Genomic DNA, 13,510 nt, shown 5'->3' with positions numbered 1-13,510 from the left:
AAAAACCCTTCTGGACAGACCTAATAAATTGCTCCCCATCCAAACCCTTGGCACTAAGGGGGTATATAGGTTACATAATTTCTCTTAAAAGTTAATTAGTGCAAGGTGGGCATCACTGGCAAGAGCAGTTTATTTATTGGCCATCCCCAACTCTCTCGTGGGCAGTTGAGAGTTAACCACATTGCTGTTAGTCAAAAATCACATAGGCAAGACCAGGTCAAGGACAGTGAATCAGATGAGATTTTACATGACATATTGTCACCATTGGCGCAGCTCAGCATTGACTCTGGACCCAATGATGTCATATAGTATCAGGTCAACTTAGGCTGCTGATGATCACCTATTGCTACCCTACCCCTCAGCTGATTTAATCACTTTTCCTCCTATGTAAATGTTTCCATTATTGACTTTTGTTTTTGAGGGCTTGCGCTTAAATGATTGAGGCATGAACTTAAAATGAAAGAACAAAAGCTATAAATCAGAAACAAAAACAAATTGCTGGAAAAACTCAGCAGTTCTAGGTGCATCCATGAAGAGGAATCAGTGTTAATGTTTCAAGCTGAGTATCCCTTCCTCAGAACCCTCACGTATGAACTTTTTTTATTATTATGAAGCTCACTTTGTTTAAAGGGGCTTACTGAAAGTCACACATCTTAAACCAACTATTTGAACTTGTTGAACTTATTGGAAGTCTCATGTTTGAGCTTATGGTTATCAGCAGCTGTGGCAGCTTGATATTGATTTAGTTTGATATTGTTCAGTTATTATGCATAGCCAGTTGAAGGAGGCCACTAAATCATCCTTTTGCCACCTGATTAAGAAAATCTTTTCAAAACTCAGTGTAAGAGACAGAAAAGAAACACTGCTAATTCACCTTCTGGAGAACCTTCCTACACTACCTCATGAATTGTAGCCCAATAACAAGTGCAAGTGTCTAGTGACTGTCCCCATTGACCAAGATCGCAGTCCAAAAGCCACCTGGAACATTTTATGTCTTATTTTATTCCTCTGGAGTTAACTTTATTTGGCCAAAGTATTTTGTTGTAAAGTTTATTTTGTCTGAAAAGGCTTCTTTCATTAACATGTGTGTGTGCACGCCTGTGTGCATGAGAGTGTCATTTCAAAAGGCATATATTTATACTCTCAAAGGCAAAGTACAAAGGCGAGGTAATGACCAAGCAGTATTATCACAATTTTTAATTCAAAGACCCAGGTGGAGCAGGGGACGAATCCCACAATGGCAGAAGATGGAATTTGAATTGAAATAAAAATCAGAAATCAATAATTTAACAAAGACCATGAAATCAATATCAATTGTCTAGTTGACTCATGCCCATATGGAAAGAAATCTGCTGACCTTACTTGGTCAAGCCTATATGTGACTCAGACCAACAGTGATGCAGTTAACTTAACTGTCCTCTGGGACATGATGAATGGGTTTTGGTGACACCACATCCTAACAATGAATAAAAGTGCTGTTAATGTTGAGCCCACTATAATTCTTCTTCAAAACTATATTAAAATTGTATCTTTATTGAACGCATTGTTTTATAATATCATTCAGCTGTTAGTTAAAGTGACCTAGCTGATTTGATTGGTATGCTGAAGCCACAGATGAACAATCTTTTGAAGTAGCCAATTGCATATGTCATGACCAGTGGAACCACAGAGTGCACTTCACCAGCTTTGGTTGCAACATCAAAGTGGGACTCTTGTGAGATTTGAAATCCATAGACAAATGAAAGCTCTGGGACTTGCTGAGGATAACCCTGGTTACGATTTTTATGGTTAATTCACGATACAAATTGAAAACCAACTGGTTTTGACAGTTGCTATGACTTTTCTGGACAGTGAAGATTAATCCCTAATAAAAAAAACAAATGCTGCAAAAGCTGAACTCAGCTCTAGCAGCATCCATGAAAAGAGGGAAAGTTAAAATTGGAGTACAGTGTGACTTGAAGATCTGCTGAGTATCTTCAGCACTTAGTTTTTATTTCAGAACTCCAGCATCTACTTTATTTTAGAGTCATCGAGGTGCACAGCACAGAAACAGATGCTCTGATCCAACTTGTCCAGAGATCCTAAATTAATCTAGTCCCATTTGCCAGCACTTGGCCCATATCCCTCTAAACCCTTCCTATTCATATACCCATCCAAATGCCTTTTAAATGCTGTAGTTGTACCAGCCTCCACCACTTCCTCTGGCAGCTCATTCCATACACACACCACTTGCTGCATGAGAAAAGTTGCCCCTTAGGTCCCTTTTAAATCTTTCCCCCCTCACCCTAAACCTATGCCCTTTCTTTCTGGTCTCTCCCACCCCAGGAAAATGACATTGTCTATTTACCATATCCATGCCCCTCCTCATGACTGTATAAGCCTGTGAAAGGTCAGTCTCCGATGCTCCAGGGAAAACAGCCCCAGCCTATTCAGCTTCTCCTCCTTACTCAAATCCGCCAATCCTGGCAACATCCTTGTCAATCTTTTCTGAACCCTATCAAGTTTCACAACATCCTTCCAATAGAAAGGAGTCCTGAATTGCACACAATATTCCAAAAGTGGCCTAACGAATGTCTGTACAACCACAATATGACCTCCCAACTCCTATACTCAATGCTCTGACCAATAAAGCATACCAAACATTGTCTTATTCGGAGAGGATGTTTCCCCTCATGAGATGGTCCACAGGCATAGTCTCAAAACAAAGAAGCCAATTTAAGACTGAGATGGGGAAGGGATTTCATCAGATGTGTATTCCACAGAATCGTGAGGGTACAGTTTGAGTAAATTTAAGGCTGAGAGATCCTTAATCAGTAGGGTTATAGGGAAAGGGCAGGTAAGTGGATGTGAAGAACCATTTCCCTCTGAATGGAGGAACAGGCTAGAGGGGCCAAATGGATGACTCCTGATCTTATTTCTTGTATGGGAGGGCCAGCAAGTGATGGACAGGGAAGCAGGTGGCAGGAATGAGAAAGAGGGAAAAAGAAAGAACTAATATAGGTAAGGTTATAGGGATCACAGCAAGTGAGAAACGGCAGCAGAGTGAGATGAAAGCCAAGTGACTTCCAGACTACTGTTGAAAATTTGGTTCAAAGCGGAACGTTGTTGTAAAGGAAGATGCAGGTACTTTAACTAGGACTACTACGAAGTAAAATCTCTAGAGTGAGACATGGGAGAGGAGAAAAGATGTGCATCAAGAGGTCAACTTTACTGAAACAGCGAAACACAACGTGATGGTATGCAGAGCTGACTGGTCAGCAGAAGTGGTGAATAGATCTAGTCTTTAAATAAAAGTAAAGTTGTCAGTGTGTGCTTAGGTCCAGAGTGGTTTCTTCTGTTAAAATAACTGCTTACGTCTTGATGAGTCATAAATGTTCACAATACAGAAGGAGGCTATTTGACACTGTCAGTACCTGCTCCCAAGAGCTTCCTAGCTAGTCACCCTATCTCTATAGCCCTCTAACCCTCGTTCTAATTTCTATCCAGCTCTCTTTTGAAACATCCTCTGGAATCCACCTCCAACGCTCTCCCAGAAAGCACATTCCAAATTCTAACAACTGAGTAAAGAGGTTTCTCCTCAGCTCACTCCTAGTTCTCTTACTGAGAATCTTGAAATTATGACCCTTAGTTACGGCAAATTTTGAGATTTTGCCTTCAATGTCCACATATAAATGATTTAGAAAAATCAGAAAAACCAAGACTGATCCTGTGGAACACCCCTTCCAACTAAGTCTCCAATCTGAGATTTGCCCTCTACACCTACCTTTGTGTTTCCTATGTTGTAAAATCATACAATCCCTACAGTATGGAAGCAGGCCACTCGGCCCATGGAGTCCACCTGGATCCTGGGAAGAGCATCTCTGCAAGACCCACTGCCTCACCATATCCATGTAACCCTGCATTTTCCACGGCTAATCTACCTAACCTGCACACCTTTCGATTGTTGGATGAAACTGGAATACCTGGACAAAACACAGAATGTGCAAACTCCACACAGAAGGACAGTCAGAGGGTGGAATTGAACCCGGGTCCCTGGCACCGAGAGGCTGCAGTACTAACCACTAAGCCACTGTACTATCCCAAATTAGTTAACTTAATTCATGCTACCAAGGACCCATCAATCCCAAACACTTAAATTTGCTGACCATGCCATGTGGCATGGTATCAAACATTTTCTGAATGCCCAAATACACAACATCCACAGCACTACTGTGATTCCCTGTCTCTATCCCTCGGAGAACAATTAAATTTGTCAGACATGACCTGCACTTGATAAAGCCATGTCTAGTGTTAACAGAATTTTTCTTTAAGTGTAAATTCATCTTATCCTGTATATGGCCTCCGCTACTGATGTCAAACTGACAGGCCTATTGTTTCCTAGTTATCCTTTGTCCCTGTCTTAAATAACGGTATCCCCCTAATCCTATATTCAGAAAGAAATGGAAAATTTCTCAGTGGCTCTGCAACTTGTTCCCTTAACACTCAATCTTGGATACATCTCATTCAGGCCTGGATTTCTCTACCTGAGGTGCTGCCAGACTTTTTAGCACCTCTTCTTATCTCTCACTAATTTCTTTGGCCATATTCTAATGTCCAGAGATGCTTTTAACTACATGGCACAGGCAGTTCGCTGTGCAAGTAGTTTGCTGTGCAAGTTCACTGCTCTTTCTTTTCACCTCACACATAGTTACTGCTCTCCCTCTTTCCTCCTGTTTTAAACTACAGGATCATTTTTCCCCCAAACTTCCAAAATATTGCAATAGCTTATAAAACAGTTCCTGCTCCAAGAAATTGAGGAAATCAGCTCCAACACTGAAAAACACTCAAATGGACCAGCTCTTACAGCCACAAATTTTCTCCCGTCCACCTGTGACGGAAGGATCGCTACTGGGTCCACTACCTTTTTTGTCATTGATGTAAATGATTTGGATGTGAAAAATTGCAAGTTTCCAAAATTGCTAGTGTCGTGGATAGTGAAAAGGTTACCTCAGTACGATGACACCTTGATCAAATGGGCTGAGGAGAGCAGATGGAGTTTAATTTAGGTAATATGAGGGGTCACACTTTGGAAAGGTAAATCAGAGCAGGACTTATACACTGATGGTAAGGTCCTGAGGAGTGTTACTAAACAAAGACCTTGGAGCGCAGGTTCATAGTTCCATAAAAATAAAGACCCAGACTGAAAGGATAGGAAAGATGGCGTTTGACATGTTTGCCTTTATTGGTCAGTGTGCTGACTATAGGAGTTGAGAAGTCAAGTTGCAACTGTACAGGACATTGGTTAGGCCACTTATGGAACACTGCATTCAGTTCTGGTCTCCCTGCTATAGAAAGGATGTTGTGAAACTTGAAAGGATGTGGCCAGGGTTGGACAATTTGACTCATAGGGAGAGGCTGCAGAGGCTGACAGGTGACCTTATACAGGCCTACAAAATCCTGAGGGGCTTGAATTGCATGAGCAGTCAAGGTCTTTTCCCAAGGGTATCGGTTTAAGGTGAGAGGGGAAACATTTAAAGAGAGATCGAAGGGGAAACTTTTTCACGGAGTGGTGCATGTATGGAATGAACTGTTGGAGGAAGTGGACGATGGTACAATTACAGCATTTAAAAGGCAAACGGATGGGTATATGAATAGAAATGGGTTTAGGCAGATATGGGCCAAATGCTGGCAAATGGGACTTGGATTTATTTCGGATATCTGGTGGCATTGCAGAGTTGGATGAAAGGGTCTGTTTCCATGCTGTACCTCTGACTGTACCAATCATTTGCAACAAGGCCATTATGGTAGATTCATATTGGTGGTTTAGTTTCTTTTAGTTTACAAAAACGATATCTCACTATAGGAAACTGAAGATAGCTTAGAAATTCAAATTATTAATTTTTAAACCAAACAAGGTTGTGACAGCAGGATGGCTGCTGCAGCATATGGGAACTGCCAGTCACCAATGTGATCCAGAGTGAACACATCCATAGTAAGTTCCTGAACCTGCAAGCACTTAAGATATGAGGCTAATAAGTCCCCGGGGCCTGATGGTCTACATCCCAGGGTACTAAAGGAGGTGGCTCGAGAAATCGTGGATGCGTTGGTGATTATTTTCCAGAGTTCGATAGATTCAGAATCAGTTCCTGCAGATTGGAGGGTGGCTAATGTTGCACCACTTTTTAAGAAAGGAGCGAGAGAGAAAGCAGGTAATTATAGACCAGTCTGACCTCAGTGATGGGAAAGATGCTGGAGTCAATTATAAAGGATGAAATTACGACACATCTGGATAGTAGTAACAGGACAGGTCAGAGTCAGCATGGATTTATGAAGGGGAAATCATGTTTGACTAATCTTCTGGAATTTTTTGAGGATATAACTTTGAAGACGGACAAGGGAGATCCAGTGGATGTAGCGTAACTGGATTTTCAGAAAGCTTTTGATAAAGTCCCAAGGAGGTTAGTGAGTAAAGTTAGGGCGCATGGTATTGGGGGCAAAGTACTGACTTGGATTGAAAATTGGCTGGCTGACAGGAAACAAAGAGTAGTGATAAACGGCTCCATTTCGGAATGGCAGGCGGTGACCCGTGGGGTACCGCGGGGATCAGTGCTGGGACCGCAGCTCTTTACAAAATATATTAATGATATAGGAGATGGTATTAATAGTAACATTAGCAAATTTGCGGATGATACAAAGCTGGGTGGCAGGGTGAAATGTGAGGAGGATGTTAGGAGATTACAGGGAGACCTGGACAGGTTAGGAGAGTGGACGGATATATGGCAGATGTAGTTAAATGTGGATAAATGTATGGTTATCCACTTTGGTGGCAAGAATAGGAAGACAGATTACTACTTAAATGGAGTCAAGTTAGGTAAAAGGGGCAGTACAGAGAGATCTGGGTGTTCTTGTACACCAGTCAATGAAGGTAAGCATGCAGGTACAGCTGGAATGGCAGGACTATCTTACGCTGAAAGACTGGAGCGACTGGGCTTGTATACCCTTGAGTTTAGAAGACTGAGAGGGGATCTGATTGAGACCTATAAAGATTATTAAAGGATTGGACACTCTGGAGGCAGGAAACATGTTTCCGCTAATGGGTGAGTGCCGAACCAGAGGACACAGCTTAAAAATAAGGGGTAGGCCATTTAGGACAGAGATGAGGAGAAACTTCTTCACCCAGAGAGTGCTGGCTGTGTGGAATGCTCTGCCCCAGAAGGCAGTGGAGGCCAAGTCTCTGGATTCGTTTAAGAAAGAGTTGGATAGAGCTCTCAAGGATAGTGGAATCAAGGGTTATGGAAATAAAGCAGGAAGAGGACACTGACTGAGGATGATCAGCCATGATCGTAATGAATGGTGGTGCAGGCTTGAAGGGCAGAATGGCCTACTCCTGCATCTATTGTCTATTGAGGAGCAGGTGTTTGAGCTGCAACCATTGTACCCCATCAGGGATGGGGAGTGTTATCTGGACACTTTACTCCAGAGAGCGGTGACACCCTTCAAACCAGGTCATCCAATCTTGGTGATCAGGGACAGGATGGTGTCACTGCGGGTATGAGGACCTCAGCCCATGCCATTTTTAAATATTTTCAAGGTATTGCAAGCTGTGTGGATAAAAGTGAGGAATGCAATGACAACAAACAAACTGATCATGGCACCTTGGTTCAGGAAGAGATTTAAGCCAGGGGAAGGAAATAGGAATGTAGTTGTTGTAGAGGACTGTGTCATTTCGGGGGACAGTATCTATCTAAATGCTGTGTTGCCTCTTTGGTGTCAGGGTTAAGGACATCTCCTCAGAGCTGGAGGAGAATTTGGAAAGGGAGGGGAGGAATCCAGTAATAGCCATCATTTATGTTCGTACCAATAATATTGGTGGAACTAAAAAAAAAGGTATTCTGCTGAAAGATTTTGAACAGTTAGCAAATAGATTAGAAAGCAGAATCTCCCAGTGCGGTGTTTGGGAGAGGGAAAATGTAGGGTTACAACGCAAGGGAATATGCCAGTAAACGTAGGGCAAATATTTGGATAACAATATCCAGAATAGGACAGGAAGGGACACAGTACACAAATATAGACAAACAATAGTAAATAGAGTCAAAGTGGAAATGTCCATGCTTGGGCTAACAAGTGGCAACTAACATTCATGCCACACAAATGCCAGGCTATGACCATCACCAACAAAAGACAATCTAACCGTTGTCCCTTGACATTCAATGGTATTACCATCACTGAATCCTCCACTGTCAACATCCTGGGGGTTATCATTGATCAGAAACTCAACTGGATTCACCACAAAGAGGTTAAAAGAGCAAGTCAGAAGCTAGGAATCCTACAGCAAGTAACATACGTCTTGACTCCCTAAAGCCTGTCCACCAACTACAAGGCACAAGCCAGGAGTGTGAAAAAAATACTCCCCGCTTGACTGGATGAGTGGAGCCCAACATGAGCTTCACAGCATCCAAGACAAAGCAGCCCACTTGATTGGTACTACATCCACTCTCTCCATCACCACCATTCAGTTGCCATGGTGTGTACTATTTACAAGCAGCACTGCAAAAATTCACTAAAGCTCCTCAGATAGCACTTTCCAAATCCATGGCCACAGGCAGCAGATACATGGAAACATCACCACCTTCAAGTTCCCTCCAAGCCTTCACCATCCTGACTTAGAATACCACTATTCCTTCACTGAAGAGTCACAATCCTAGAATTCCTTCTCTCATAGCATTGAGAGTCAACCCACAGCAGGTGGACTGCAGCAGTTAAACAAGGCAGCTCACCAGCACCTTCTTAAAGACACCTAGGGATGGGTAATAAATACTGGCCCAGTAAGCAAAACTCACATCCCACAAATGAATACCTTTACTTGAATGCACATAATATTTGGAAAAAAAATTAATGAATTAACTGCATAAATTGAGATTAGTAGGTGTAATCTTACAACCATTACAGAGACATGGTTACAAAATTATAAAAGCTGGGAACTAAATATTCAGTCAAAGAACAACCCCAAAAGAACTGCCGAAGCTGGAAATCAAACAAAAACAGAAATTGCTGGTAAGCTCAGCAGGTTTGGTAGCATCTGTGGAGGGGAATCAGAATTAACAGTTCAGGTCCAGTGACCCTTCCTCAGAACTGATGGCAGCTAGGAAAAAGATGGTTTTTAAACAGAAGGTAGTGTGGGATGGGGTGGGGAAGGTGTAAACAATAGGTATACAGAGTTTAAAGAGAGAGAAAAACAGTTGGATGGAGAAAGCAGTGGATCAACCTAGCTGAGGAGAACAAACAGCTGTTAATGGAGACGATTAGCAGCTGATGATGGGTAGCAGCCCCCATGCAATGACAAGGCTTGGTGTGTGGGAGTTGGGGAAAGCATGGGGAGAGGTGCTCAAGCCCTAAAATTGAGGAACTTGATATTAAGTCTGTTGGAAGCTAGGGAAGTGATTGCTGGGCCTCTTGCTGAGATATTTCTATCATCGATAGTCACAGGTGAGGTGCCGGAAGACTGGAGGTTGGCAAATGTGGTGCCACTGTTTAAGAAGGGTGGTAAGGTCAAGCCAGGGGAACTATAGACCAGTGAGCCTGACCTCGGTGATGGGCAAGTTGTTGGAGGGAATCCTGAGGGACAGGATGAACATGTATTTGGAAAGTCAAGGACTGATTAGGGATAGGAGAAAGTGAGGACTGCAGTTGCTGGAGATCAGAACTTAAAAATGTGTTGCTGGAAAAGTGCAGCAAGTCAGGCAGCAACAAAGGAACAGGAGAATCGACGTTTCGGCACTTATGCCTGAAACGTTGATTTTCCTGCTCCTTTGATGTTGCCTGACCTGCTGCACTTTTCCAGCAACTGATTAGGTATAGTCAACATGGCTTTGTGTGTGGGAAATCATGTCTCACAAACTTGATTGTGTTTTTTGAAGAAGTAACAAAGAGGATTGATGAGGGCAGAACGGCAGATGTGATCTATATGGACGTCAGGAAGGCATTCGACAAGGTTCCCCATGAGCGACTGATTGGCAAGGTTAGATCTCATTGAATACAGGGAGAACTAGCCATTTGGATACAGAACTGGCTCAAAGGTGTAAGACAGAGGGTGGTGGTGGAGGGCTGTTTTTCAGACTGGAGGCCTGTAACCAGTGGAGTGCCACAAGGATCGGTGCTGGGCCCTCTACTTTTTGTCATTTATATAAATGATTTGGATGTGAGCATAAGACGTACAGTTAGTAAGTTTGCAGATGACACCAAAATTAGAGGTGTAGTGGACAGCAAAGAGGGTTACCTCAGATTACAACAGGATCTGGACCAGATGGGCCAAAGGGCTGAGAAGTGGCAGATGGAGTTTAATTCAGATAAATGCGAGGTGCTGCATTTTGGGAAAGCAAATCTTAGCAGGACTTAATGGTAAGGTCCTAGGGAGTGTTGCTGAACAAAGAGACCTTGGAGTGCAAGTTCATAGTTCCTTGAAAGTGGAGTCGCAGATAGATAGGACAGTGAAGAAGGTGTTTGGTATGCTTTCCTTTATTGGTCAGAGTATTGAGTACAGGAGTTGGGAGGTCATGTTGTGGCTGTACACGATATTGGTTAGGCCACTGTTGGAATATTGCATGCAATTCTGGTCTCCTTCCTATCGGAAAGATGTTGTGAAACTTGAAAGGGTTCAGGAAAGATTTACAAGGATGTTGCCAGGGTTGGAGGATTTGAGCTACAGGGAGAGGCTGAACAGGCTGGGGCTGTTTTCCCTGGAGCGTGGCAGTCTGAGGGGTGACCTTATAGAGATTTACAAAATTATGAGGGGCATGGATAGGATAAATAGACACAGTCTTTTCCCTGGGGTCGGGGAGTCCAGAACTAGAGGGCATAGGTTTAGGGTGAGAGGGGAAAGATATAAAAGAAGCCTATGGGGCAACTTTTTCACACAGAGGGTGGTACGTATATGGAATGAGCTGCCAGAGGAAGTGGTGGAGGCTGGTACAATTGCAACATTTAAGAGGCAACTGGATGGGTATATGAATAGGAAGGGTTTGGAGGGATATGGGCCGGGTGCTAGCAGGTGGGACTAGATTGGGCTGTGACATCTGGTTGGCGTGGACAGGTTGGACCGAAGGGTCTGTTTCTTTGCTGTACATCTCTATGACTAAGTCCAGAAGGCTGCAGAGCTCCCAAGAGGAAAATGAGTTGCTGTTCTTCCAACTTGTGCTGAGCTCTGCTGTAACACTGCAGCTTGCCTGAGACAGAGGTGATGCCCAGGGAACAAGGTGGTGTGTTGAAGTGGCAAGCAACTGGAAGGTTAGGGTCTATTTTGCAGTCAGAATGTAGGTGCTCTGCAAATTGGCCACCCAGTCTGTGCTATCTATCCAATGTTTGAGACCATGTTGTGAACAGCAAATGCAGTAGACCAGACTGTGTGAAGTGCAGGTAAATTACTGCTATGTCTACAAGGTGTGCTTGAGCTCTGGATAGTGAGGAGGGAGGAACTAAATAGGCAGGTGTTACACCTTCTGCGACTGTTGGGCAAGGTGCCATGGGGGCTGTTGAGAGTGGAGGAGTGGATCAGGGTGTCCCAGAGCTAACAGTCCCTGCTGAAGGCTGACAAAGTAAGAGCATATATAGTTGGTGGTGGAAATGGTAGTTTATAATCCTCTGGATATGGATGTTGGTGGGGTGGCAAGTGAGGACAAGGTGGACTTGGCTGAGGATCCTCAACTATATTACTGGGAAATCCTCTGAGGAAGAAAATAAGACATTTCAGAGATCCCTTGTCAAAGTAGGCATCATCAGAACAGATGTGACAGCAATGGAAGAACTGGAGAATGGAATAGAGTCTTTAGAAGAAGCAAGATGTGAGAACATAGATTTAAAAAAGTAACAGAGTCAGTTGGTTTGTAGTGAATATTAGTGGCCAGCATATCAATGTTTTAATTTCTGGGGATGTTGAGGAAGGTGAAGGTGAGAGAGGGGTAGAAATTGGAAGCGAAATAGCTAAATTTTTCCAATTCTGGATGACAGAGGAAAGCAGCATAGATGATGTAATTAATATACTGGAGAAACAGTTACAGTTGGGAAACTGAACAGAACTGGAACAAGGAATGTTTCACATACTCCATAAAGAGACAGACATACTGGGACCCATGCAGGTTCCAATGGCCATCTCTTTGACCTGAATCAAAACCCACCCACCATATCCGCCGTGGGGTCAAATCATGATTTACTTTACCTGTTACAATTGACTTTTGACTCCGTGTTTTCATTCCAAAGTATACCTGAGGTCGGTAGGATCCCCAGTATTTCTCTGGTGACAATGCTGGACTTGTACTATTGCTGTCTAGTATCCGCAAAGAGGGATGAGGTGTTATGATTCGGTTAGCAAGCCAAGACCTCATGTAAATAGCATAGCAAAACCATACACTGCTCACAATGCACAGTACAATTGCTATATTGATGAAAACATTCCCCAAATTAGATTTTTTCTTCTTTTCCTTAACTTGAGGTTTCTTGTAAAGTCCAGTACTCTTTCCATTTTTCCCATCTACTTTGGAATCAGTCAGTCTCTCCTTCTTTACCCTCTGGCGGGCCATGTTTCACTGAGAACAGAAGGGATTTCATAACATTATAACATATCAGTGTTCCTTCTCCAAATTCACCAAAACAAATCTGGAGAAAATGGAAACCAATAAAAATGTTTAACTGACAAAGCAAGACATTCTCAAAATAAATACATCTATCATCAATCTGTTCAACCAGCTTGTTACCCCGTGAAAACTGCAGTAGAAACTGCTATACATGATCCGCTCCTTATCCCTGCTCTCCCAAATCAATCTGACCCACTCTTCCTCTCTCGCTCTCCTTTACTCCTTATTCCTGCTCCCACTTTTGTCGCCTCACTCCTACCCTTTGTCTTCCTCTCCCTCACTCCCAAGAACACTGGTCTACCAACAGCTCACACTATCTCTGATCCCTTTTCGGACAGAGGGCCCTCCATCTCCGAACCTCTGTAGGACACACAGCCTCCGCCTTCCACCCTTCATCAATCCCCCTCGTCTCTGATCCTCTCTCCAGGAAATCACGGTCATCCCCATTTCTCACTCTCTCTGAGATCACTAACCGAGTGAATTGTACTCAATGGTCCGTTGGTGCCCCCGCTCCCGGAAAAGAACTAGAAAGCCGGAAGTTGATATTCCGACCAATAGGAGAGAAGAATCCGACAGTGACCCAGTACGAGCCAACCAAAGAGAGGATAATAAGAAGAGGGAATGAGGCAGAGGGAGAGTGTTATGAAGGTGAGAAAAATGAGCGAGATAGAGAGGGTAAAGAATACGAGAAACGGGTAGGAAGGGTGAATGAGATGAAGTGGAATAAGGGCGGAGTTAATAGGGAAGTGGGTTAATGATTCTAGATCAGAGTGGCGCTGGAGGAGCACAGCAGTCCAGGCAGAATCCGAGGAGCAAGAAAATCAACGTTTCATCAGGAATACAAGCAGATTGCCTGAAGGGTGGACAGATAAATGAGAGGAGGATGGGGGGTGGGGAGAAAGGAG

General features: G+C 43.4%; 1 protein-coding gene across 1 annotated transcript in view; it reads right to left on the bottom strand.

Annotated features, from left to right (window-relative positions):
* mogs (mannosyl-oligosaccharide glucosidase) overlaps positions 1-13,149 on the bottom strand; it is a 79,492-nt gene extending 66,343 nt beyond the window's left edge. The window contains exons 1-2 of the mRNA XM_072578555.1: positions 13,079-13,149; positions 12,191-12,557 (exon numbers count right to left, since the gene is read on the bottom strand). Coding sequence (XP_072434656.1) covers positions 12,191-12,551 — 361 coding nt within the window. The 5' untranslated portion in view covers positions 12,552-12,557; positions 13,079-13,149. The remainder of the gene's footprint in view (positions 1-12,190; positions 12,558-13,078) is intronic.
* Between the last annotated feature and the right edge of the window lie 361 nt (positions 13,150-13,510).

Source organism: Chiloscyllium punctatum, chromosome 1 (genome assembly GCF_047496795.1).
Source record: "Chiloscyllium punctatum isolate Juve2018m chromosome 1, sChiPun1.3, whole genome shotgun sequence".
Taxonomy (NCBI): domain Eukaryota; kingdom Metazoa; phylum Chordata; class Chondrichthyes; order Orectolobiformes; family Hemiscylliidae; genus Chiloscyllium; species Chiloscyllium punctatum.
This window is presented reverse-complemented; position numbering and strand designations above follow the sequence as displayed.